Genomic DNA, 22,151 nt, shown 5'->3' with positions numbered 1-22,151 from the left:
GATTACTAAATCGTTTAACTATTAAGTAAGTTAACTAAGTTAAACATAATTTCTGTGACAGAATTCAAGATAAATTCTTAAATCTTATTATTGGAGCTACCTGTTTTAAATGATTATGAAGCAGCATGCAAACTATGCACTCTGTGTCCAAAATCACTCACTCTTTTCCACTCACTCAAATTTTTTTCCATTGATCTGAATGAGTGGACTAATGTAGTGAATAGTGAATTGCTGTCAAGGAATCATGTTATGTTTACATAGCTGTTTCTCTGAAAAATAATGCTATAGTGAGTAATTCTACTCTGAAATATGTATAATAGATTTAGGACGAAATGCCATTGCAGTACTCATTTCCACCAATACTTGTCAATCTTACATACTGCACCTTTAAAGCTGCAGTCCGTAAACTTTTTTTTTGGTCGAAAATGATCCAAAATCAATATTTGAGCAAGCACATAACCAGCCAGTGTTCAAAACTATCACCTTATCTGATTTACAACGGTTAGCTTGTAATGTTTTTAATTTGAGTGGTACAGGTAGGTTTTCGCGTGAAATTCAAGCATGGTACTGGGTCATTACTTCACGTCTGTAAACATAAAGAAGCTGTCCCGGCAAGTACAACAATAAAACAATAATTATAATTTACTGGGTTGATCGTTCAATTTAATCACCATGGTCAGATCAAAGTGTGGCAGACGGTGAAAATTCTTGTCATATATTCCAGGACATAGTCTGTGATTACTAAGTACAGGATTCCCACCGGTCCAGTGACTGACAGCTACACATTCACCTCAAAACATTAGATTCGGCCGTGTCGGAGTACAACCCACACATGGGATATAATTCCACAAGGAACTGCAATACCAAGTTTTCAGACATAGATGGTGACAAAGAGGCAAAATGTATGGACTGCAGCTTTAAGAAAGTACTATAAATGTACATATACAGTATAACTATTATTCTGATTTCTTGTTGGAAGTCACCAGACTAATTACAGATATTTTATTCTGTTAGCGTCCAACTTTTCAGTACTTTTTCTTTATGTATTTTTATGGTGGGTAGAAAATTTGTCAACTTTAAACCAATTCTAAGAATATTTGACTTTTTTTGCAGTATCAGCTTCATTCATGAAAATGTAAAACTGTCATTCAAATTTTAGGAAGGTACCGTTTAATTAATTTGAAATAATGCAGACGAACCAATACATCTCTGAATTTTGTTTTTCTTGTAGTCCCCCAGATTGCCAGTCTGACAGTCACACGACTTTGAAGTCTCCCATCTCTGTCACCAGCCCCTGCCGAATCTCATCAGATGGTTTGGACTCTTTCAGCAGACACTTTGAGAGCATTATGGAGTCACACCGCGCTAAGGGCACCTCTTACAGCAGCCTGGATAGTGAAGACATCACCCCTAGTGGCCCTCCAGTCTTCACTTTTGACTTTCCAACCCTCACTCCTGAGATCCAGAGTCAGATCAGTGAAAGTGCCAAGCAGATCATCGAACTGAACTTTGGTCCTCTAACGTCCCCTGAACCACCTCCTGCGTCTGATCCTGCAGAATGTGTGGCCTCCCAGGATCTGTACAGGGACGACCAGAGCGCTGTCTGTGAAGAAGAGAGTCCGTTCTGTAGTGAACCCTGCTCCGATCAAGCCTGCAGGCCTGATTCTGACGCAGATGCTGCCATAAGGTTAGTTGCGGTCTGGGTATATTTTCCACAAATATCTCATCTGTGCATGTTAACAGATATGTCAGTGTAGCGTAAACAGCCCCAAACCCCCCTGATGAAATAAACACTCGGAAGAATAATAGTAATTATACACATTAGAAAAGGAACAGCTGGCAGCGCGCGCACACACACAAAGACAAACTCACTGCCTACATAGTTGCTCATAAAATGCACACAGCTGTTTTGATGACAGATGGTACCCATAGCTCTATGTAATTGCCACATTTTGACATGAGAAACCAGTTGTTCACTGAAAATGATTTTAATGGGCTTTCTGTTGTAAGAAAAAATAATATACAGTATACTAGTTACCACTAGAGGTCAGTGCTGAGCTGTGTGATTGTGCTGAGATACTAGCTCACTTTGTCTTTTAGACCAGTGGTTCTTTCAGTGGAGGTGCACGGAGGGGGTAAGCAAAACAAAATGCAAGTTTTGGCAGTCATTTAGTTCTTCCCCAACTTAAACTAACGATAAAACCAATCATTTATTTCTTACAAGCAAAATGACGCTTTTAATATTAAAAATGGAAAATTGGAGTGCCGTAAACAATCAAATTACCTCATCTTTTTCAGTCAAAAGTGACTGCATCCACACAAGCAGCACGCGTATTATCTGATGCCACTAAATATGCTGACTTGTATCACTTAATAGCACAACAAACATATATTGACAGAATGTAGATTTAGATCAAGTTAAGAAACCTTTGTTGATACAGAAACATACCCTGTGCAATTTCTTTTGTTTTTCATGTTTAAAATACAAGCAAGAATGCAATTTTTCGATCGCAAATGTGACGTTTATTTTAAATATGAACGAAAAACTTGATATTAAGTGAACATTTGACGTTTTAAATGTAGCATTCACTTTTTAAAAACAATATTGTCAATATTGTTTGTTATATTTTACAATAAAATAATAATAATTCCAAGACAATCTGCAACAGAACTGGTGTCCGCCTCCAAGAAAAAGGGGTGTTTTTCAGGAATGTGTAACTTTGAACGATTTGGAGGGTCGGTGATTAATAACCCATAACTACAGCCTCCTTACTGAATGAAGGACATGACGCCTCGCTCAATAAAACACACTTAGCGCCACCTACTGGCGATTTTAGTTTTAAATCACTTCGTTTCACCATCATTCATTTGCTTATTTTGTTATATTAAAAATACACTTAATAGAAAGGTAAGAATATGACATGAAACATGACATACAATTAATAAGGCTAGAAATACTTTGCCTGAGGTAAAAAATACACCTGTAAATTAAGTTTTATTTAAAAGTTTGTGGGGGTACTCAGAAGAATGTTAAATGCCTGTAATGCAACTGTAAAAGGTTTGAGAACCTTTGTTCTAGATTATCTGTTTTGGCTTGGAATGAACTGCAAATACAGATGCAGATAAATGTAATGAGAACAGTTTTAAAGTCAGAGAAATTGTATTTATCAACTTATTTATTTATTTAGCAAGCAGTCATATAAGTATGAAGTTTCTAACTGAATAAGTTCTCATGAGTCCATAAGATTTGTGTTTAGGTCTATAATCTCTTGCTACTCTTTCCTGTTTGCTGCCAGAATAAATCAGAGTGTAGTTCTCAGTGTATGGGATTGTTTTTGCGCAAATAAAAATGTGTGTAATTTTTCACTAAATTAATGAAAATACAAACTGAAAGAAAAAAATTGCAGGTAAAATCTGCATGTTTTGCTAACTGTTTTTGTTTTTGAAAACAATGTTTTTGTGTTGTAGGGTCTAATTAGGTTGTTCTGTTACAACTGAAAGATAATATATATGTATTTCATATATTCAGACATCAAACAAACAATTAAGCTATTTTTTTTTTTATTTTGCCTGCAATTTTATGTATATTTTTTAAAAGGCACAACAATAATCAGCATTTTTATCGTGTGTGTGTATGTATGTATGTATATATATATGTATATGTGTGTGTATATATATATATATATATATATATATATATATGTGTGTGTATATATATATGTGTATATATAAGTATAAAATATAAGCAGTTAATTTAAAATTGGGTAGTAACACTTGTTAACTATCAACAATGACTTTTCCCTCAATAAAATCAGCTTGTTCATTAGTTTTAATTTGAGGTATTTGGTAGGATTAGGGATTAGGCACTAATAAATGGCTAAAATTACCTAATACCTCATTTTAAAATGTTTTTGTTTTTACAGTGCAGATGGTGAGAGTTGTGTGACAACAACAGTGTTTTTTTATCTCTAAGACTGGCATTTTAATGTGACATGGGGTTTTCAAAGTCCCCTACAGTAAGGAAACTTGTCTGGATGTTTTATCGGAGTTTTACTGAGGTTATTAAGAGGGCCTGAAAGCCGAAACTGTCTGCTTTGATACCTGGCTCATCGGCTACATTCCTTCTCCATGCCGTGGGGCCAGATAGACCTGGAGCTTTGCCAGGCACACTCGGTCTCCATGGTGAGAGCAGATTAACTTGTCGTGTGATTTCAGGGTTTTAAATAGAGTGGGTAGGGGACTCTTTCTGTTTCAGCAGGGCTCTATCTGTCCATTGTTTTATTCAAAAGGCCACTAATATTGAAGAAACACGAAGCTTTATTCTAACACACTTCTGGCCTTTACATTTTCTTGTAGATCCATACCAATTAAAAATGAATTAATTATTCATTTGTTAATGAGACAAACTATGCATTCAGAAACATGCTGAGATTAACAAAGTTTAATGGGAGGGACGAAAGTAACAAGGCAAGACAAAGAGAGGAAGAGAGGGTTGGAAAGAGGGGGAAAGGGGGAGTAAACTGTTGTGAAAGGAAATACAGACCATATCCACCAGCGAAAAATAGCTCAGCTGACAAGAGAGGAAAAAGCATTCACATCCACAAACAGGCAAGCATAAGACGGGAACAGCCGGAGGGATGAGAGAGAATGAGAGGAAATAAAACAGAAGAACAAATGTTTCAAGCCTCTGATTATGCTACAGCCACGAAAAGAGCTTGTAAACGCTCAGACGGAAATTAAGTGACTAAGAGAGTTCAAGGGACTTGAACAAGCAGAGCGTCAGATTTCTTCTAAAGCCTCCTCAGGCCGGTTCTGGACAAAGGGAGGTTCAGGGAAGGGTAGAGAATGTGGAAAGCTGGAAGCTGTGTTTGTAAGCCAGCTCCTGTCATCTGGTTCTGTAAGGTGTGAAGGGGCAGGGCTAAGGTGATGGCTCAATATATGCTCTGCTGGGGGGGTGGGGCCTTGGAGGATAATTACATGTATGCCCCCCACCCTGCTATATACCGGTGAGTAGAAAAAACTTTTTTTTTTTAGTCTTACAAAAAAAATTTTTAGCACTTGGCAATTATTTATTTATTTTATTATTGTCATTATTAAAATGTTTGTGTGGTGTTTTTTTTAAGTATGCGTTATCTAATATGAGACAATTCACATTGTTTTAGTTTTAGTCATGGTTTCAAAATATATTTAAAAAAAAAAGAAGAAGTTTATCACAAGCTAGATAGTTACTTGATGGCAAATAGATGCTCGCTGGAGGAAAAAAAATCACTGCAACACTCTTTTAAGCATGGTTTATTATTACAGCTTTTCTCCCAAACAAGTAGCCTTTGTCAAGGTATGAATTTTGTTTAGTTTCCTCCTTTAACTTGCACCACGCAAAGGTGTGTATTTTAAAAAATTTTTGTTACTGTACTAAATAAATGCTCACTAACAGAAATAATGCTAGCTTGAAGATTTAACCACAGTAACATTCAATTTCTTATGATGCCAGATTATCGCATCACTGACAAAACATAAGCACTATCACATCATTGTTGCTTAAAATATTACAGATATATCCAAATTATATTTACCTTGCATTTTGCAAGACCATCCTCAAAAAATTCAACCCACTTACAGTCATGTTTCCATGTTCATTGTTTTCATAACCAGTCAAGACCTAAAATTATAGTGCAACTTACTGTCAGTGTAAGGCAATATCATATGCTTGGTATGTGATAATCTACGGCTTATCAATTCATGCAAAAACATTTTAAATTATGCAGTCTTTTTCCTCCTTTGATATGCAAATCTTGACAGACAACATTAAAGAGAGGTGTGTTAAAAGTTTTTCACAAAGCACAGGAATGTTGTAAAGCCTTAGCACATGTGAGGTTATTGTTTGCCCGTATTCCTCCCTGTGTTCACTTCACACCATGTGGGTGTGAACATGTTCACTAAGAAGCATTTATTCGTACAGTGTAGAAATATGCACTGGCATTTGTAACAATCATCATCTTCGTGCCCTCACCAAACAGGTTTTGATATGTGTGTCATGCATTTGTTATTCAAAAACCTGGGTTGGGATATATCAGCTGATGTCTGATATACAGAAACATTTAGCAAAGGTGTGTCTATTAGTCGCTGTGCATCTTTGTAGAAGCTCTTCTCATATCCTAGAAGCCATGGCGGAAAAGCTCTCTATATTTCTTCCTGGTTTTCTCTACCATGTTTCTATCTGTCCATTGTTTGAAGAACAAACAATCTTCCCTCATCCCCTTTCTTCGAATCTCCTCCCCTGCCTTGTTTGTGAACTATCCGGTTGGAGTAGGTTGGGAATGGAGAACTTCGGAACAAACCAAAGACAGATGACAGGGGTGATCCTCACGCATGTGGCATGAACATTTTTGGTTCTCGTGCATCTAAAAGATTTTGGAATGCGGTGGTTTAAAGGCAGAGTTGGGTCACTGAGGTAGAGTAGATATTTTTTTAAGCACTTTTTGGTTAGTTGCTCATGTTTTGGGGTTTTTAGACCTTTTGTGTTATAAGAGTTTACGCTTTAGTTTTTGATTCAAGACTGAATGGAATCTATTTAACATATTTGACACATTTATTATAAATCAAACTTCGCTCTGTCCTTTCAAATGTTAATATCAACTGAATGCCTTTGTGCGTGTATGAGAAGCTTGTGTTTTTGAATAGTATACAAGGGGCAAATATACATGTTTATGCACTCGAAAAAGTTTATCAGGTATGCTTTTTTAGTTACTAAAAGCTGGTTTCTCTGAATGGTATACTGAGTTGATCTGCTGGGTAGGAATCTTTGTAGGTAGATCAGATAGACTATTTACATCACACAGCTAGTGCTAAGAATAACAAGTTCAGACATGAGAGATAGAAGGTAAACAAATTTAACCTTATGATTTGACTGCTTCAACGACTCTGTATTAGTATTTTCAGTATGCTTATGTTGTGTAGTTGTCTATGATGGCTTATTTTAAGCCCAAGCATATTTACATATCATGTAAATCTGGGTTGACTTTTTACAAAAATAATGTATACCACTTTTACTTTCACTTGACAATGCTGTAACTCCTGTACAAATACATGTTTGTCACCTTTCATGTAAACGCCATAATTTATTTTTTCTCTGTTTCAGAGAAAGGCCCTCACGACCGGTGTCTGAATCCGATCCGGAGGTGGCTGAGCGATTGGCTTTGGGCAGCACTGAAACTCTGGCCAATGGCAACAAATCTGACCTGCAAGCTGCAAAACGGCTGGCCAAACGTTTGTACAATCTTGATGGATTTAAGAAGTCAGATGTGGCACGTCACCTGAGCAAGAAGTGAGGGTCGTTTTAACCATTAATAAATGCTAAGCTACATGTGTGTTTTATTTAGTTAATTTCTCTTGCTTTGCTTTGTGAGCTTTTATGAAGCAGAGTTCTCTTTCAAAGCTCTTTAATAACAATAAATGCAATGTTTTTAATATAAATATATATATATATATATATATATATATATATATATATATATATATATATAGTGGGTGCTGTGTTTTAAAAATGCAAGTTAAAAAGAATAATACATATTTGTTATTCTAGACTAGATTATTTGTGAAAATACTACTTAGTCTGAAGGGATTGACTTTTTGACTTCCAGTATGAAACCCAAAAATCTTACGCATTTCCTTTTCAGCAATGATTTTTGTCACATGGTGGCAGAAGAGTATCTGAGTTATTTTAACTTCTCGGGGATGATGGTGGATCAGGCGTTAAGGTGAGCCTCCATTGTTCAGATAAGTAAATATTTGCTCTCATTTCACATGCCTAACAGGTTTATTCAAATTCTCAGTCGGTTTTTCCTGTTGTTCCTTAGAGTGTTTTTGAGAGAGTTTGCCCTAATGGGAGAGACGCAAGAGAGGGAGAGAGTATTGTCCCATTTTTCTAAAAGATACCTCCAGTGCAACCCGAACACTATTCTAAATGAAGGTAAGCCATGCCAGCATTGTCTGTGAATGAATGGGTATTTGTTGTGCATCTGATGTGTATTACAATATGACTAACACTATGGGGTGCTCTTGCTTTGACTGTGTGAGTTTATGGGAGTTCTGTCTCTGTGTTTCAGACAGTGTTCACACACTAACTTGTGCCCTGATGCTGCTCAACACGGATCTGCATGGTCATGTGAGTTTGAGATTTATCTGATGTCCCGTAAACGCATAACAATGAATAAAAATCCCAAGGTTATTTTAACTTGAAAAATATACACTGATACTTCATCGATTCGGGTTTTAAACATACGTCGTTAAATGTGATTTTGATTTGATGAAGCGTTAATAATTTTTTTAAATTTGATTTTTCAACCGTGTTTTTGCTGTACAAAATACATCCTGACTGTTAAAAAAACTGGAAGTTAAAGTAAGGTGTTTGTGAAATTTCTGCCATTATTTTTTTTTTTACATCTATAAGATTTGGGTCTCTGTGAAGGGAGCTGGAACTGTGTTTTTAGGATGAATTTTATTTTCTGAGCTGTTCACCACCCTGAGGGGATGAGGAGGAGTGTCGGTTTTACAGTTAGGAATAAAAATAGAAATTCATCCATAAATGTAATAGTAAAAACTTTTCTCAGGGGAGGCAGAATTATTTTTGTGCAAAGTATTAACACATTTGCTGGCCACTGTGTACTTGGTATTTTAAGTGTTGAGTACACAGGAACTGTGAAATAGGTCAGCGCATCAGCCGACAGTGAATTCACATGCTATGGTCTCTCTCTCTCGTTCAGAACGTCGGGAAGAGGATGTCCTGCATACAGTTCATTAGTAACCTGGAGGGGCTTAATGATGGCCAAAACTTCCCAAAAGATCTTCTCAAGGTTTGTAGGGTTTTCAAGCATTCACACACATTCACACACTTATCCCGTTAAGGTCTAATATTCTAAGGTCTGTGTTTAAGCCATAGAAGACATTCACGGCTAATGAAATAACCTCGTGTAACCAGCATATTCCGTTAAGGCACGCGCATTCTCAACTGCTGTCCGCTTCTGGAGAAAGTCTTGGATCTTAATACAATGCATTTCATACAGTAATCTGCTCGTTATTTCTTACAGCAGAATAGATTTTCAGACACTCCAGAAGTTTGAGATTTGTTCAAATGTTTTTGAAAGACGTCTCTTATGCTGACCAATGCTGCATTTATTTGATAAAAATAATGTGTGATGTGCTTTGAGTAACACTTTTCAACAATGTGTCATTCGTTAACATTAATTAATGTATTAACTAACATGAACAAACAATAAGCAATACATTTATAAAGCTATTTATTATTCTTTGTTAATGTTAGTTAATGAAAATATAGCTGTTCATTGTTATTACACTGTGAAGAAACATGAATAAACAAATGCATGTGATTTTAATCATGTAAATGCTTCATTAACATTAGCTTAGATTAATAAAAGCTGTAGAAGAATTGTTCATTCTTAGTTCGTTAAATATTGTTGTTAACTAATGAACCTAATTGTAAAGTGTCACCATGCTTTTTTATAGGATCTGCAATTTTGTCAATCAGTAATCACAATAATCTAATTAATATCTGAATATTCTTGTGCACGTAAAATTATTATTAGAATATCTTTATGCATCTTTATGGAATTGCCTATATAAAGGCACAGTTTTACTGTAGATATTTTTTGCCTTGTTGTAGAACCAGGTGCTATAAGATGAATCTTTGAATTATAACGCTGGGCTGGATGCATGCTGAGCCTGAAATGATCGATTTATTTCCATTTTATTGTTTGCCAAGTCTGAAGTTGAGTGTTGTGACTAAAATCAAAAAATGTGGGGGTTTCTGTCACAGCTGATGTCAATTAACTTCCTGTGCTCCGATGTTCTGGTGCTCGGGGTTTGTCTATTTTCGTCTCTTCTCTTGGATTACAGGCCACGCTGCACAAGAATAATAGCCCCATGATGACCGCACCTGAACCACTCTGCTAATATGTGCTTTAAAATCACAGGGAACCTTTCAAGCGTTTGGTCCTCCCACTCTATCTCTCTCTCTCTCCTCTGGCCATCTCTCTCTCTCTCTCTGTTTGTCGCTCATCCCTCGTTTGCTCCTCCACCCTCTCACACTGTGGCTCGCTCTATTCCATCACCTCCCACCCCCTCACTCTCTTCACAGTTTTCTCGCTCTAGCCGTTTAACTATCTGCCATCTTGCTCTTTGTTTCACCCTATAATCTGCAAAAACTCACTCTGCTGAACTGTACTTAGCCCTGTCTGTCTAGGTTATTTCCATATCTATATAATCCTCCTTATCTCAGGCCTTGGCTGACGAATGGCATCCTTCTGCTATCTTCTTCTTAGCTGTGGTCTTCTTCTCCCCCCCCGTTTCTCTCTCCTCCTTCCACCATGTGAGGACGTGAAGGCCACACAATTGCAGAGTAAAGACAGTTAGTCCAGATAACTAGACTTCAGGAGTGAAGCGTTTGGCTGTTTTGGATATTCCCTTTCATAGTTTTAGTCTCTTGACCCTCTTTTTCATTTCTGTCTGCCCTGATATTACAACGGGTTTAGGGGTTAAATATAGCGCAGATAGAGATGGCAGCTGAGAGAGTCGTCCGTGAGCCAACAGGTTAGGCTCTCAGTGACTGTGGTTCATGACAGTTTACGGCCGTGAAAAACCTGTGTGAGGTCTGTCTTCATGACAGCAACAGCAGGGGTGGCAGGGAGGACAGATGGGAATTTGGCTGCCACACGGCTTCTCACTGAAACGAGGGTTTTGTCATGGTGTTATCATAAATGCGTTACAAATTGTTCATTCTCTCTCTCTCTCCTGTCCCTATTTCGTTATTTTGTTCCCTTTTTTCAATTTGCTAATTATGGTTTTGTTCTTTTGCTCAGAGGTGTGAACAGCATAATTCCTGTTGTCTCCCAGGTTGAGATTAATGAGTATGTGCATATGCATCATTGCATTATGTGTTATGCTCCTCCCACTGGTCACTACACAGTTTACAGCATCAATCTGTGAAAAATCTGTTTTGAAAACTGATCATGCAATTTTTGGAGACATTCAGTAAGGTTCAGTTTTTCGATTTAATTCTTCAATGCATCAAAGAACAATAAAACATTTACCATATTTATTAATCTAGGTTAATGTTAATTTTGTTCTTTGTTAATTCATGACTGTTAAATAACAGGCTAATATTAGTTAATTCCTTCAACTCAAAATGTAAAACAAATTGTAGTATATAATACTATTCAAAAGGTAAAATTTTTAATGTTTTTGAGAGTATGTGAATTTTGCTCTCCAATACTGCATTATTGTAATTAAAAATACAGTAAAACAATAAAACTATAATAAAAAGTAACTCTTTTTTTAATGTATATTGTAAAATGTAATTCATTTGTGTAATGAAAAGATTAATTGTCAGTCCTCGTTGTCAAATAATTCTACAAAAATCATTTTAATATGCTCAAGAAACATTTGTTGTAATAATTTATGTTGAAAACAGTTGTGCTGCTTTATATTTACGTGGAAACCATGATGCATTTTTTTATCCTTGTAGAACAAAATCGTAATGCAGAGTATGTGCTTTATAAAAACAGCCAATGTTAATAATAGGCATGCTAATAAGCAACTAGTTAATAGTGAGAAACGCTATATTGGTCATTTACCATTCAGGACCGTATCTGTGTCATATTAAAATTTTACTTTTAATTTTCAGTATAGTTCTATAGGCACCATCTATTTTTCAGCAGCCACTGCACAATACACATGAATGTAATCCGTTTCAAGATGTGTCTGGCTTGACAAAGCTATATTCAGTCATTTTCAATTTAGGCTTTACTGTACCCCTGGTGCTTTTACAATCTCAACTGCAAGTGTCTCAGTCTGCTTTGCTGAACACATGGAGTCCTTCTTGTGCTCTAACACGAGCAGATGAAACCTCCCTATGCCCAGCTCACTGGGATAACTGCTGGCTGCCTGGTGAGAGTGGCCAAATAAAAGCAGGTCACGTTTGAATACAGTTAGATTCAGACTATGGGTTGCCCAGTGTCCCAGAGCTGTCTGTGACAGAGAGAGAGAGAGAGAGAGAGAGAACAGGCTGCATCAGTGAGCAGCATGCCAAAAGAAACCACACCAACCAAATTAATTCACTGCTTCTAACAATATCCCCAGTGACTTGTTAAATTGCTAATTCTTATTGATAACATAAGTTGACTGTTCATTGGCTGATCCCATGCATGAACTGTCCAGTTATATTTTGCAACTCATTTGGCAAAAGCTTAAAGCGTTTGGCTAAAGGATATAAAGCAATTTGTACAAACTGTGAAAATAATTTTTCAGAATTGTAAATAAAACACAAGATTATTGGAGCATGTTTTACAAATTATGTTGAATTCAGCATGTTACTTGCCAATTGTTTAATTCATTTAAAATGAGGTATCAGTTAATTATTTATTGTTGCATTTTAATAAAAGGTAATGGTTTGAATAAAAACTTAATTAGCCTGTTTATCAATTAAAAAAAAAACAATTGATTTATTTATATTTTTAATTAATACGTAATTTTATTTCTTTTAATGCTATTCCTAGCCAATAAAATAAACTCAGTATCAAATAATGCAAAGTTTAATGCTTTTAATTTTGAGTGACAGCATGCTCGGTTATCTTAATTAACGTGATAATAAATTAGAGCAACAGGTTTATTATTATTATGCAATAGGACAGACCTTTTCTACATTATGCGTATTGAAAATGACAGTGAGTATGGCAATAAAGTGATGTGAGGATTTGCACGTTCGAGAGCCTGGAAACTGATTGACATTCACAGGAGGGTGGGCTCATGGAACATTCAAGTGCCGTGATTTGTCAGTCATGCTGGGAGACGGGTACATCAATTGAGAAGCAGAGCTCGAGAGAGACCGTGAAAGAGATCGGGCGAGATTGTGAATGCAAGAGAGAGATGGGAGGGTGAACACTCCTCCCTCACAAGATCTCATTCTCAACGCACAGCCCATTTTTTATCTGCATCACGGAGGAGGAAAAAGACTGTGAAGAGAAGAAGAAAAAGAGCACAGGACTAAGACGCCAAACCTCTATTGTTCCTTCAGCCGTGCAGCAGAGCTTTTGTGGTAGCGAAGGAAGAATCTGGATAACCGGCGTGAGGATACAAGCTCGGAGAGAAAGAAAGGTATGAAAGGCAATTCTGGAAAACTTCTAATGCATTTAGCCGACTGACATTGAACGGAGAAAGCTGCACAAAGCAACAGGATTGTCTTGTTTCTCTGCTGATTTCCTGCTCCAGTCTGGTCCTTCTGTCTCTCACACGTCTGATGTCTATTTTTCCGTCCCAGAGGGGGACGTTAGGTGACGTCACAGTTTTGGGATGCCAGTTTGAGAGTGGGCGGAAGTCAGACCCTCTCAGTCTGTTCCCTGCATGAGCCCATGTGTGTTTATCTCATGCATTTGCTTCAATGATGTTCGCATTCATCCGTCTGTCCTCTTCTCCAATTATCTCCTTCCATCACGGTCCTCGCAAGCCATCTGCACCGCACCTGTGAGCGTGTCAGCATGCGTCGGTGAGCACGTGTAGGTGTGATGAACTGGAGGATGTGTACCAGGAAACAACTGGATCCTCAGCCTTGATCGTCTTTGGTGTTTCAGTCAAAGCAGAAAGTTTGATGCAAAATGGCGCTGGTGGATTTGCAGTGGCCCGGCGATGTTTTTACATGCATAATGAATAGGGATGGATCCATAATGCAAGAGTTGGAATCACTACGGAAAGCCTGATGCCCATGTGACACCCTCAAGGATCTCCCAAAGAGCTTTGCCACTGCCAAAGACTTTGAGTTTGCCACTGTGTGATTTGAACGTGCTCTTTGAACTCATTTCTACTCGCCGCTCTGGATCTGGAAAGACATCAAGTGAATGAAGACTCTATTAAGTTTAATTTAGCATCTTGAAAAATCATGATTGGTGTAAACAGTATTCACTCCTCTGGTCGTCTTCGTTCTCGCTCCCTGTGTTCGGTGCGATGCGGACGGGACTTCAGCGTGATGGACCCGTTCCGTTACACCAAAGCACCTCGCTCGCGTTCCTTAAAGCCCTTGGCCTTCCCTGATCTGCTCGGTAAGGTTCAGGATGGCCAAAATCACCCACAAACCCGGAAGAAAAAGCAAAAGGTAACACTTGTTAACTGCAGGATGGATATGTGTATCTTGTTTTTTTTCCTTTTGCTTTTAATGATAGTTAGGTTGGTGATGGAAAGTGTTGTCTGCAACCTGTTTCTGGTTCATGGTTATTGTTAACTTTAAGCTGCTATTTTTAGACATGTCAGTGGGATGTTTGAGCGCACGCATGTATACACACAAAGGGCAAAACTGTTGATGGGGTTGTGCTTTAATGCTGTTGTTTTTCCTCTTTTAACAGGCTCTCTACAACTCTATCAAAAATGAAAAGCTGCAGTGGACAATGTAAGTCTAATGTTTTCCCTAGTGGCTCCCTTTCATTACAACAGATTCAAGAGCTGTTGTCCTCCTCATCCAGTGTCATCCAAAACATTTGAAAATAATTCAATACCTCTAGAAGTGTTATTGATTTAAAAATGGTCTAAGCTCATTATAGAATCCTTTAGCTGGAAAGCCCTTTCATGTCGTCAGTTAGATAAGCTTATTAGGTGCACTTTTAGGGAAAATAATGGTTTTATATAGGTTCTTTGCTTGATTAAAAAAATAACCTTTTTGACACTGAAGATAAAAATGGTAAATAATATTTCATTTAATATATTTACATTTTGTATTATTATTTATTGATTGTTTTTGCCATTTTTTTTTCTTCTAGTGTCAAAATGTCTATTTATACAAACTGTTTAATCCAGATATCGCATATGTTTTGGCAATAAAGCAAACCAAATCTATAATACTGTTTTTATTAGAACCTTTTCACCAGGCTTCAAAGAATCCAGCAGATTTTCTTTTGCTTAAGCTCCAATTTAGGAATCATTAGGGGTTCCAGATATGAAGACTAAACCCTTTAAGGTTCTATATAGAACCATAAAAAAACAAATAAAGGTTCTTTATTGCCGTTGATGGTTCCATGAAGAACGCAACTACAGAACCTATTAATTGCACAAAAGGTTCTTTATATTGGAAAAGCTTCTTTAACTTAATAAAATGTTCTTTTAAGAAGTTCTTTGGAGAACCAAAAATGGCTCCTCTGTAGTTTCGTTGAAAAAAAGTGTAATTTTTTTTTAAAGAGTGTGTGTACTTTATGTGTGTATTTATGACCTGGCCAGAGCCGTATGATGCTCTAAGCCCTTACTTTCGACTTTGGCTTTCCAGATTTTGTTGCCATGGTTACCGCAAGTTGCCTCTCCATAATTACAGGTTGAAATCTTTGACTGGCTAATGTGCAGACTTAAACACAGCCCTCTCTCTTTGTCTCTCACACACACATGCTAACTTTCATGTGCACAGCGTTTGCTCCTTGAGTACCCTCGTTTATGTGTGAAGGAGAAAAGCACGAGTGATTGTTTTATTCTCTTTCATTCAGCAGCTGGTCTTTGATCTCCATCCATCCCTGCATCTCTCCACTCTTTTCATCTCTCTGTTTCACACTCCCTCTGTTTCTGAGTTTGATTCACTACATTGCACTTTCGTTTATTTAGCATCGTGTGATTCTCATCTAAAGGCCATCATTCACTGTATGAATCAATGCACGCCAGTCACCAATTTTTATGTGGCTGCTCTTTCTGCTCTCTCTCTCTCTCTCTCTCTCTCTCTCTCCCCCATGGTGCTCCATCTTCTGAGCTGGTTCTCTTGGTTACTAGTGTGGAGGCCAGCAGTTACTAAGCAACAGATGAGAGCATTATCATGTGAAGGCAAAGGCTATGTGCTGTACTCCATAGCAGTTAGAGAGGAATGTTTAGCGCTCCAGACCTCAGGGGCTCTCCAGGGTGTCTGACTGCACTCCCTGCACAGCTGTCACTCAGCTGGATATATGTACTGTAGATAAAATACAACTGTGCCAAGCACTAGGCAATAAAAATGCAGTTTCACTCCTTATCAGCAACTCTAAATACACAGCAAAAATGCTTATAATTGAGGTGGGATGGTGCTTTATGCTACCTCACTCTCTGAATCACTACCTCTATGGGTTTGTGTGTATTTAAGGTCCAAAGCTAAAGCAGTAATTAAAGGTAAATGTTGAAAGTCATGAAATTTTGCATTAGCATGTAAAGGTAAAGGTGAGAATGCAGGCCACTGTTCATAATAAAGCTTTTGTTTGTGTTTTCTACAGTGATGAGGAGGAACTACGGAAGTCTTTCTCTGAGCTGGACGGCAGGAAAGACTCCACGTCGCACACTATGAAGCGGATCAGCAGCGGTGGAAACCCCCTCATCAGTGTTGCACAGCAGTCCAGTGCTCAGGTCTACAAAAACGGCTTTCTTGTGCGGAAAGTTCACGCCGATTCTGATGGCAAAAGAAGTAAGCCGTTCCCCAGATGCAGCCTTCTCTTTAATATAGTAATGTTTTCATCTTTTTCATACAGCCCACGGATAATTGGAGTTTAAGTGACAATATTCTTGTTTTGTTTTCCAATAAAAATATTAGGGATCTAAATTTCTCAAAAAAACATGCATTTAACTAAGATTCTATTCATTATAGTGTTTTTTTTCTTTCTTTATTTAATTACAAACCAAAATAACCCAAAATAAGATATTTGTCAATGGGTTAATAATTAAATATATCCTTAAAAAAATGCTTAAAAATATGCTTAAACAGGGTTGATCTCAGAGTTTTGCTAATTAAGTAAATATATCATGTTTGTTTTTTTGTTGTTGTTTTTTTTATAATTCCATTCGTTTAGCTCCACGAGGTAAAAGAGGATGGAAGACATTTTATGCCATCCTAAAAGGACTGATTCTTTACCTTCAAAAGGTACATTTTAGTCCTTAATGTTTTGTGCTATATTTACCATATTTTCTTGTGGTTGCTCAACAGTTTTTAACTGCAAAAAAATTATTTGTGATTTTCCTCTTCTTCGTGATTGGTCTGCAGGATGAATATCGGCCAGATAAGCAGCTGTCTGATGAGGACTTAAAGAATGCAGTATCAATCCATCATTCTTTAGCCATGCGGGCAGCAGACTATAGCAAACGTCCCAATGTGTTTTACCTTCGCACTGCTGACTGGAGAGTCTTTCTTTTCCAGGCCCCGTAAGTCTTGTCTTCTTTGTACTACAAGAGTTTTTTTTTTTTTTTTTTTTTGCATTTTGGCAGTTTTTTGTAACAAATCTCGGTAGCCTACCCTAAGGCCAAAATTCAGTTTTGTTGTTAAAGTAATATATTACGGTTAAAAATATACTGAATAGAAAATTGTTCATTTATATTATTATATTTCACATTATTACTGTTTTTACAGGATTTTGGATTAAATAAATGTAGCCGGGGTGCGCATAACAGACTTCTTCAAAAACATAAAAATATTATACTGACTGTAAACATTTTAACTATAGCGTATAAGAAAAGTGAAATCAGTTTTTATCCTTTTATGGAACTTTTTGCAACTTTTGCGTAACTTTGGAACACTTTGTCACTTTTATAAGACGACAAGAATTATTCAGCAGAAGGCTCATGGACAGCTCATGTTGCTTTGTCTTCTGGAAACAGAACAGCACAAAAATGCACGATGACATTCTTTCAAACTCACACACACCTGAGTGTATACCCAGTTCACCGGCTGGTTGTTGATTACATGCAGGGCTGGTAACGCCCTTGTCAAAACGTTCTCATCTCAGATGAATGACTCAACGTGTATCTCCCAAGAGAATGGATCCTTCTCAGCTATTCTGTCTGTCCCAGATACACATACTAAAACCCTCTCCCTCTCATTCTGCTCCATCTGTTCCACTACATCTCTTCTGCTAACAGCTGCCTGCTAATTGCACAGTTTTCAAGGCTGTGTTAGTTATATTAAACATAAAGTGCACGGTTTCTTTAAGCAGAGAAAAGTTTTAAGAGATTTTTTTTTATTCCACCTACTCAATTCTGTTATTTTGCTGCCCTCTGATTGAACTGTGCTTGCATTTCACCTCCAGTAACGCAGAGCAAATGCAGTCCTGGATAACCCGAATCAACACTGTGGCAGCCTTGTTCTCTGCCCCTCCCTTCCCAGCAGCCATTGGCTCTCAAAAGAAGTTCAGCCGCCCACTTCTGCCAGGCTCAAACACCAAGCTCTCACAGGTAATCCATACTTCTCTCTCCCACTACAGTTTTCATTCCATTCACTACTATTCACATGTGCGTGAATGCCAAAGAAATACCAGTAGGTCACACTTAAAGGTCCAGTTCTTGCCATTAACAAAACATTATGATTTCTAACAGCAAGTTCCTAATTTGCTATTTATTAACGGGTATTGGGAAGGATTAGGCATATAGAATATAGTCATGCAGAATATGTGTAAGTACTAATAAACAGCCAATATGTTAATAATAGGCATCCTAAGCAGCTAGTTAATATTGAGAATTGTTAAGCTAACAGAGACTTCCATTGTACTCATTTATAAGTTGCTTTGGATAAAAGCATCTGTTAAATGACTAAATGTAATGTAAATGTTAACAAAATTTTTAAAGTGTATACATGTGAATGTTAGTTGTTTTTATGAGCATTTTAAATTTATTTTTAATAGTTCATTGCATTGTTTTTGAGTGTTGTAACATATGAAATTTTTAAACCTGAATTAATCTTGCCTGATATCTGATATTTTAAGATTTTAAGATATTTTGTAGCATCATGAGGGTCCTCTCTATGATATATATATTCAGTTTAATAATATTTATGTAAAAATTCTGACTTGCACATAAGAATAAGAAAGCAGTTTATTGTGCTTTAAATGTGAAAAAATCTTACTGTCAAATGGGTAAAACTTCTCTAAATCTAAATAGTATTTAGGGTGAAAGTAGTTTATCTTTTATTGTGTCATAAATTGATTTTTGTTGTAAATATTGTAAATATGACAAGATTGTTACACTGAATGACATTGTAGTAGAACAATTTGGTAAGGGAAAAATGTATGATATTCATTTTTGCTTCCGAAAAACAAAATTGCAATTAATATAAAAAATATTTTGGGGGCAAAAACCCTTTTTCATATATATAATAATTTTCCCTTTTTAACTATATGTGTAGTGAGATTTCAGGAAATTACAAATAAACAAGAAAAGATCATCCTAAATTACATTTTCTTTTTTTGTCTTTTTTTAACAATATATTTTAACAACAACAAAAAAGCTTTTTTTCTCATTATGATACTAGGAGGATCAGCTTAAGTCTCACGAGACACGGTTTCGAGCCATTTCCGCTGAGCTCCAGGAACAGCGCTCAACGCCCCAAGACCGCAAGACCAAAAGCAGGGACCAAGAAGAGTTCAAGCAAAGAGAAGAGTATCTGGACTTTGAGGTAAAAATCTTTCACTACATTCTTCCTCCCTTCACTCTTCACTCCATTTATAATCCATCTTCCTAAACATATCTTGCAGAAAACACGCTACGGAACATATGCAATGCTGCTGAGGGCTAAGATCCGTATAGGGGAGATGGACCTGGAGGCGTTTGAGGGCCGTTTGTTTGACGACGGCGGCCTGCAGAGGGCTCACTCCAGCCCCACGTTACCCCAGGACAACAGCCATGCCAGCAGCACCAAAGAGTCGAGCAGGAGCAGCGGCAGCAGCAAGAGGACCAAGCGCTCAGACGGTCAGAGACGCAGCTACAGACAGGCTGTCAAACAGTGAGAGCCCCCGAGCGGAAGGGCTTGTTTATCTCCATTCAGGGGCTGAATACGGAGCGCTACCAGGAAGCCTGCGGTTTTCTTTGATGGCTGTTCTCAAGTCGTCATGATTAGGAAACTGTGATTGGGGTTGCTTTGCCCGACGTAACCGCTGGTAAAAGCATGCTTTTCTGGCCAGTAACCGAAAAACCCAGATCTGCCAGTGGGCAGATGAGAAGGAGCACCAGCCTCACATCGTCTTATTCCTGTCAGTCTGTGTTTCCGCCACAAACCTGTTTGGTTTTATCTGTGTATTATGCTTGTTGATCGTTGGTTTAAACACTTGTGGCTTTTGATTCGAACAAGCTGAAGTGCAAACTTCATCTGGTGGCCCTGGGAGCGACAGCGAAATGAGAAGCGAGCCTCTTTATTGTGTGAACGCATCTTGTTCACTTTTTATATTTAAAGCATTGTAGATTTGCTTTTTAGATCATTTCATCATTCGAGGTCGAACAATCGCTTTAACTCCTTGTGGTAAGTTGGAGAACTTAGTCTGTATAGTCCTTTAAACCTTCTTAACGCACGTCTCAAAGCATGCCTAAGATGTTTGAAGACAATCAGTTCCTCATTTGGTACATTTAATGAGAATATGAATGCATTATGTCTCTTCATAACATGACAGTGGACTGGTGATAGTGACGGTGCAAATAGCACATTCCTTGTGAAAAACAGGTGCACTTAACTGTAATGTATGAATGTGCACTTGAGGTGTTCTTCAAATCTTAAAAGTCTGTTTTTAAGAAGCTGTACTTAAGCGTAATATAATATTAATGAAATTAAGGCCACTTGTGTGTACTTGGAGTACTCTTTCTTGATTGTTTCGTAACACTTTGTAATTATGTCAGACTTTAAAGTTTAATTTTAAATCATTCTGTTTAAATAATCTACTGTAGGGCTTTAAATAAAACAAAATAATGTGTTGACTAACATATCAAAGCACATGAGAAGTACTTAAACTTAAAAGTAGATTAAACTTGTTTTTTTATATTACATTTAAGATAATTATATTTTAAATGTACTAAACGTAAAATATATATATATATATATACGTGTTTCAAAAGAACATTAAAGTGCATTTTAGTTTACCATAAAATATTTTCTGTATATTTGGCTGTATATTTTAACCATATTTTAAAGTTATTTTGAAATTACAGATAAAGATATTCTAGGTCCTACATGAAATGCAATTTCAATAAGTTTTTTTTTTTTTTTTTTTTTTTTGAAGTATGCTGAAGTGCACTTCTTTTTCACAAGGGATTTTTTTACACGCTGTCGCGATTTCAGCAGAAGTGACTGTACTCGGTGCACAGCGACACAACGACCAATTACCATGTGAAATGGAAGTTAAAATCCATCACGCTAATTGACCCCATCGTATTATGTAGTGTAATGTGTATTTGAAATATGTATTGAACTTGAGAACGACGTGATGCAAAATCTGTGTTGAAACCCTTATATGGCCGAGCCATTGAATTCTCAGGCACTTTTTTTTTTTTTTTTTTTCAAATTTATGATCCATTCAGTGCTGCGGTAGAACAGGAGGCACTAAAAGCTGGTTTGTTCAGAGTAACCATGTCTAATACCTCAATTGCACTGAGATGACTTGCTCGAGGGAGTGTCGTTTGGTCGAAATATCATTTTACCTGTTTACAAAGTGGCGTGTTCTTGCGTGCAAATGAATTTATATGAAGGATCGCTATAAAGGAGAATGAAGGTAAGCTTCTATGCTGTTTATCATGCAAACATGAATTGTCCTACTGATATCGGAAATATGATGGATCCAAGAAATTGTAAAACCTGTAAAACAACACTAATGCAAATCCAGATCTAAACTGACTGTTAACACTGCCAGCATCTAGATCAAATTCAGACATTAAGGACAAAAAAAAGATTTTGACGATCTGGGACCCAAATTCCATCAAATGGCACTTCAGTAGTGTTACGCTTCACTGCACTATGAATAATAGGTGTATTTAATGAAGAGTAATTTATATATTTTGAACATTTATTATCTGTCTTGAGTATTTGTTTATTACTGAAGCATATATTGACTAAAAATTTATATACAAGTTTTTATAGGGCGCACTCGACCACTACAAGTAGTTTGGTGTCACCCAAAGATTTTGCTGTTAATGTAACTTATTTCTTATAACTTAGTTTTTGTGTTTGGTGTGTTAATCATTCTAGCTGTATATAATGTGAATATTATGTTACAGCCGCTCAGTAAAAAAATGCTATAATGTTTGTATGTTTTGAAAGCGTAGGCAAAATAAATCTGTTTTGAAAGTATGTATCATTTAATATTAATTTTTCCTCAAGGCTGCATTTTTAGTAAAAAACAGTACTATTG

At 37.0% G+C, this 22,151-nt stretch overlaps 1 protein-coding gene across 2 annotated transcripts in view; it reads left to right on the top strand.

The window, feature by feature from the left end:
* Positions 1-22,092, top strand: part of psda (pleckstrin and Sec7 domain containing a) — a 31,132-nt gene extending 9,040 nt beyond the window's left edge. For both annotated transcript variants that reach the window (XM_043255652.1, XM_043255653.1), the window contains exons 5-17: positions 1,232-1,687; positions 7,139-7,324; positions 7,677-7,757; positions 7,857-7,969; positions 8,106-8,164; positions 8,763-8,852; positions 14,406-14,449; positions 16,275-16,462; positions 16,845-16,915; positions 17,036-17,193; positions 18,075-18,219; positions 19,292-19,435; positions 19,515-22,092. In XM_043255652.1, the coding sequence (XP_043111587.1) occupies positions 1,232-1,687; positions 7,139-7,324; positions 7,677-7,757; positions 7,857-7,969; positions 8,106-8,164; positions 8,763-8,852; positions 14,406-14,449; positions 16,275-16,462; positions 16,845-16,915; positions 17,036-17,193; positions 18,075-18,219; positions 19,292-19,435; positions 19,515-19,766 (1,987 nt within the window). In that variant the 3' untranslated portion in view covers positions 19,767-22,092. The remainder of the gene's footprint in view (positions 1-1,231; positions 1,688-7,138; positions 7,325-7,676; positions 7,758-7,856; positions 7,970-8,105; positions 8,165-8,762; positions 8,853-14,405; positions 14,450-16,274; positions 16,463-16,844; positions 16,916-17,035; positions 17,194-18,074; positions 18,220-19,291; positions 19,436-19,514) is intronic.
* Positions 22,093-22,151: the final 59 nt, after the last annotated feature.

The sequence above is a fragment of the Puntigrus tetrazona genome, chromosome 13 (assembly GCF_018831695.1).
Source record: "Puntigrus tetrazona isolate hp1 chromosome 13, ASM1883169v1, whole genome shotgun sequence".
In the NCBI taxonomy this organism is placed as follows: Eukaryota; Metazoa; Chordata; class Actinopteri; order Cypriniformes; family Cyprinidae; genus Puntigrus; species Puntigrus tetrazona.
Note: the sequence above shows the minus strand (reverse complement) of the source record. Positions and strands in the feature narration are given on the sequence as shown.